We start from the raw sequence: 5478 nt of genomic DNA, 5'->3' as shown, positions 1-5478 counted from the left end.
ATATAAATGGTAAGATGTCAGCTAATTAGTATGTAGTTAAATGCGAGTGCTGTCCACCGGTATGAGACGTGTCACTCCTTCTCCTTCAATTATTATATAATTATATTTGTAATGCGTACCCAGCCCAAGGTGCTGTCTACAAATACGGCTTTATAGGTTTAGTTTGGCAGTAACAATAGCTACCAGTCATAGATATTATTATTTTTGCTAATCATATTATGTCAGGCAAAAAGACAGCGTTACAACTTATCTATATAAAAATAATGACTTAATTACTAACTAATCAATTTGTATACAGCTGATTCCGATTGTTTGAATGTATGTCGTTTATTGAAGAAGTTGGCAGAAAACAACGAAAGCTCCGACAAAACCAAGGTATTAAAGGTCTCAAATCAACTAGTTTAAATTTAAAATGAAATATATATACATCGATTATTGGAAAATATCGAATTGTGATATAATCTAAGTTCGTTTCGTGTGATTTTCTTGTATTATTCTTATTCATATTATTACTAGAGTCAGCTGAAATGTGATATATTTTTCAATAATATAACCCTTATGTGTTAGAACCCTATAAATTTAAAATTGTCAAATAGTTTTATTTTACAGTGTGATTTTTAGCATGAGACTCATTTTCTTATAAGTAAAATGGTGATTCTTGTAATGTTATATTTTTTCGAGAAAATGAGTTACTTATCTTTAATGAAATACCCTGTAAACGAAAGGTAACTGAAGTTTAAAATTAGGACGAGAAATGAAGTAATATTAAACTTTATTATAATTAAAAATAGTTGCTCAAAATCGATTTTCGAATAGTCGAAATTTGCAGCGAATTATTTTCTATTTAAAAAATGAATAACATATATACGTTACCGTTTGAAAAGCTCAAGTTCATAGGACATTACATATTAGGGATGGTGTTGTTATTTTATTGAAAACATAGGTAATTTAAATTGGACGAACTGTTAGCTAAATAAATTTAATATGTTAAAGATATTTTTTAAGATATTGATTGGGTCATTGCTGTTACAAGTAATCCGTAGTACAGAGCCTGAAAGTATAAATTGTTTTCAGGATAAAATACTCACGCCATTAGAAGTGAATTTGTACGTGGATGAGTTCATGAAAGTCGCCCAATCTCATGAACAACTGGGATTTCTTACTCTGCGACAGCTATCAGAAGTATTTAATTATTGGAAAACGATGAATGATACATTGAAACTAAAATCAGAACATCTTAAAAGCGGAAAAGGCGGTAATGCACATAAGCCGAACAGGCGCTACACTAGATTTAGACAATTTTTAATTCCTATTTCAATTTTAGAAGGCTATGTATTGTACGTGGCGGAGTTCTTGTTGATCATGTTGGATATTAAACGGCCAGTAAGTGCAATACTCATGTAAAAGGGGGGGGAAATAAAATCTTTGGATACATTAAATAGAAAACTTCTAAAATAACCAACTTAAAAAACCGAGCACATTCCAAACCAGCACAGTAAGGAATTACCAAAGTGGGGTTCAGTATCTACAGATTCGCATCAAAACGTTTTCTTCGAACGATTAGAATAAAATTATAAAAATCTGCAACAGCAGTTGTCTGCCTCTAAGGAAACTTGGCGGTTACTATGGAGAGGTTTGTAGGGTTTTCCTGGTTTCGCTGACTTTCCCTACTTTTAACTCACCGAAGTACCATCTGCAAATAATTTTGGATCTAAAAGTGGTGCTAAACGTAAATCGGTCAACATGAAAAAATGTTATCGTGTCTACAGACACAGAAAAGCAGATTTCCAATTGTTTTTTTTAAATGTAAATTTTTTTTTGGTAAATTTGTTTTGTGATTAATAACATACTGAATTTAAAGTTGATAATTCTATAATAGTCTCTAAAATCCACATTTATGGAGCTTAAGTCACTATTTGGATTTTTTTTTTACACATGTTATAGGTACATGTTAGACCGATCTTCAGACTAATTTTCCGCTCTTAAAACCTAAAATAACGCGTAAAAAAATTGAAACAAAAATCTTGAAACCGCCCCAGGGGGCGGGGGATTATCGAAACTTGGGTTCAGACACAAAAAAAAAAACATTATTTTTAAAACCATCTCCTTCTATGCTATGGCATCGATGCTTAGAAGGATTTTCGAGAAAATACAAAGTACAAGCATTAAGTATTTTTATTTATTAAAAACTATGTTTAATATATAAAAAGAACTTTTTCCACACGAAAATAACTAATATGAAAAAAAATGGTTAACAATTTACAACTTAAAAAAAAAAATAGTAAGTGAGTATATTATTGTAAGGGAGATTCAGTGTTCACGGGTAAAAATACAAATAATGTTAAAAGTATTGTTTCTAGAGACATTTTTGTGCTTAAGGCCCCTGGATACGGACGATGTTTAAGGAGTTTTGTGTAGGCAATATTTAAGAAAAAAGGGGTTTTAATAAATTTCGACCATGTTAATTAATTTACCGGTTAATTTATATGAGCTTCATGGGTATTATTTTTAATTTAAATCATTTTGTCTACGAGTAAAGCCATTTTAGTTAATGTAATAGTACATTTTTTGTCCATCACACAGGCTGAACCAGTGATCCGATAAGTAATCTGAAAACGGATTTAAATTTGTCATGAAGTTTACTTGAGATCGGTCAGCGTACCTTTTTGATATCTTATTCTTACTACGCATAAAACGTTTGAACATTTTATAAAATTTCAAATTATCCTTCTGTAATTATAACTTGTCATAAGATGGACGCCAAAACCACCTATTTAATTTAAGTTTCAAGCAGAGGCAATTTTTTGAAAAATCTTAATTTAGAGCTATAACTATAGTATATTATAATACTTGTTAATACAGTAGGTAATGAGAATTATTTTTGTATAGAATTTCTCAATATAAATTAAATTGTTTTTCTACATCAATCCCATTTTCGTAGTTCTAATACTGTGAAGTTTTAATTGATCAAAAAGCCAAAATTTCGTCAAAATATTGTCATTTATAAAATAAAGAGTCCAGTGATGATTTGTCGGAACAGGATTTTGAAAATAATGTCACAAAACGAGCCTTACTGGTTACTAAGCTTACCAGCATAGCTGATCCTTACTGCTAAACTATGACATTTTATTATTTTTGAAACAGTCTAACATAAAGCTTGTATTAATACTTTTTACATATGTTATAGGGCAATGGTCTGACCCTAACACAAATAAAAAAGTTTGGTATTTTGTACGAAGCTCAAAAGACATCCGGTAGAATTGATCCTGCGAAAAGTGAAAAATTGTTCAATGATCTTGGTATAACCGTAAACAACGAATTGAAACTGCTATTTAAATCGGATGGTCAGAATAAAAACATTTTCTTTATTATAATATTACTTATTATGATAAAAAATTGGACTAATTATTAAAACTCACACAGGACGCGTTGGAATATTGTTGATGGATTTAATCATGGCTGCGGCAGAACGCAATAAGATTTTAATGGAGAATGTAATTTCGTTTATAATTTTCTGTTTTATACATCTTAAAGTTATTCACTGCTATATTTGTTATACTATCTCACCTATTATACATTTTTACATTATCAATTTCTTAGGATTTAAGAGTGATAAGTCCAAGCGAGGTCATGTATGCCAGAAACGACTTCAATGAGTTTGACGATAGTAAAGACGGTGAACTGTCTCCTAAGGAGTATGCCGACAACAAGGCATACTTAAACCCTATTTCAAAATCAATGGAACAGTCGGCAAAACCTATTATTAAAAACGTAAACTTTGCGGAATTCTTGGAAATGCTATAGTTTGTTGACGAACATGATAGCGTAGAAGACTCTATGACATCAAGTTTTAATTCCTATATTGATGAATCACAATCTTAAACAATATTTGAAATTATGATATATTATAATAATTAAATATTTGAAATATTTTTATGTATTTATGAATTGAAATATACGGTGTCTAATAAACCTTTTCCGTTTTATATATTATGGATACATATGAGTTCTAACTACTGACAAATTTTCAATTTAAAGGTCCTAAAATTACGCCTAAAAAACTAAAAAACAAAAATACTTGTACCCCCTAACCTAACCCCCTAGGGGGTGGAAAATGGATATGATTTAAATTTGATACGTAGATGTCACAGGTTTCAAAACCCAACGACTTTTGGTCGTTTGTAAACGGTTGGTAATGTAGACGAAAGACAAATAACTGTTAGGATTACACAAGTATTTTTCATCACTGTCTTGTATTCTAGTTGACAATTTTTTGTTATTGTGTTCATATCTCTAATAAATTAATTGAATTCGTCTTTATTCTTTAATTTATTGCAGTTAAGAAAATATTGTTGCTGTACATTTATTAAATGTAATATTAAGTAATAATTATACATGTTTAAATTAGGTCGATTAATTCACATAATATTTTGTTTTAATATACAAAGAAGTTGTTCGCATTAGCTCTTAGAACATCAGGGTTCTACGGTCATGATAAAAAATAGTTCAAACATTTGAATATGTATCCATACAAACCATACATACTATACACAACAAAATACGCTAATAAAACACTTGTTTTTTATAAACAACGTGCCCTAAAATATTGTATGGTATTATTTTTAAATTTAGCTATGTATTAAGACATATTATTTTGTACGTAACATTTTTTTATAAAACATAGATTTAGAAAACTTATTATAATACACAGTGAATTTTTCAAAAAAATGGTTACTTTTGGATATTTTAAAATTATACATTAAATTTGTAGATATTAAATCTATTACTACTGTTAAAATTTGAAACTGCCTAAAAAAATTATTCATCGTTGACAGAATTGGTGCTCAGTGACATTGGTTTATTTCACCTAAATTAAAACAATTGTTTTAGCCAGGATTTTGTTTAAGAAAGATCCAAACTTCGATTTATCGAAATTAAAAAAATATGTATTAGACTATAATATATATTTTTATTTATATATATTAATCTATATATAAATATATATATTTTAGACAATACATAAGTGTGAAAATATCATTTTTGTAACGGGTTTTCTCAAGAAGCACTTTTCCGATCTATAGAGCATAGCATGGAGTATATTTAAAGTAATAGAATCATAAAAAAAAGTAAAATCTAACAGCATAGAAGGGATTTAAACTCGGTCACTGAACCGGTTTCTTCGTGTAGCAATTATTGGATTTTTTACTAATTAACTTTTTAATAAGGAAAACCTAAAAAGGGGAAAAATGTACACTTTCATCATTGTCAATCATTAGGTTGCTATGTGTATGTAAATAAACAGTCAACGTGTATTGGAAAATATTTCTATTATATTGTTAATTAGGTACGATACATGGGTATCTTTATTCCTAGATTTACTTTAGGATTTTATACACAGATGTCATAATACTATGTTGTTTTCAACTGCTTTATAATTTGAATATTTAGAAAAGCAAAATATAAGACATTTGTAATAAT

General features: G+C 28.9%; 1 protein-coding gene across 1 annotated transcript; it reads left to right on the top strand.

Moving 5' to 3' along the window:
• Window positions 1-200: 200 nt before the first annotated feature.
• LOC126847923 (uncharacterized) lies at window positions 201-3850 on the top strand. The gene is made up of 6 exons (XM_050588366.1): window positions 201-375; window positions 1075-1255; window positions 1325-1383; window positions 3188-3344; window positions 3424-3494; window positions 3601-3850. The coding sequence occupies exons 2-6, from the start codon at window positions 1123-1125 to the stop codon at window positions 3802-3804; spliced, it is 624 nt and encodes a 207-aa protein (XP_050444323.1). The 5' UTR covers window positions 201-375; window positions 1075-1122; the 3' UTR covers window positions 3805-3850.
• Window positions 3851-5478: the final 1628 nt, after the last annotated feature.

This window comes from Adelges cooleyi, unplaced genomic scaffold, assembly GCF_023614345.1.
Source record: "Adelges cooleyi isolate 19-005CV unplaced genomic scaffold, UGA_ACOO_1.1 ACOO_flye_CR_arks_rails_tigmint_CR_PRNA_130, whole genome shotgun sequence".
In the NCBI taxonomy this organism is placed as follows: domain Eukaryota; kingdom Metazoa; phylum Arthropoda; class Insecta; order Hemiptera; family Adelgidae; genus Adelges; species Adelges cooleyi.
This window is presented reverse-complemented; position numbering and strand designations above follow the sequence as displayed.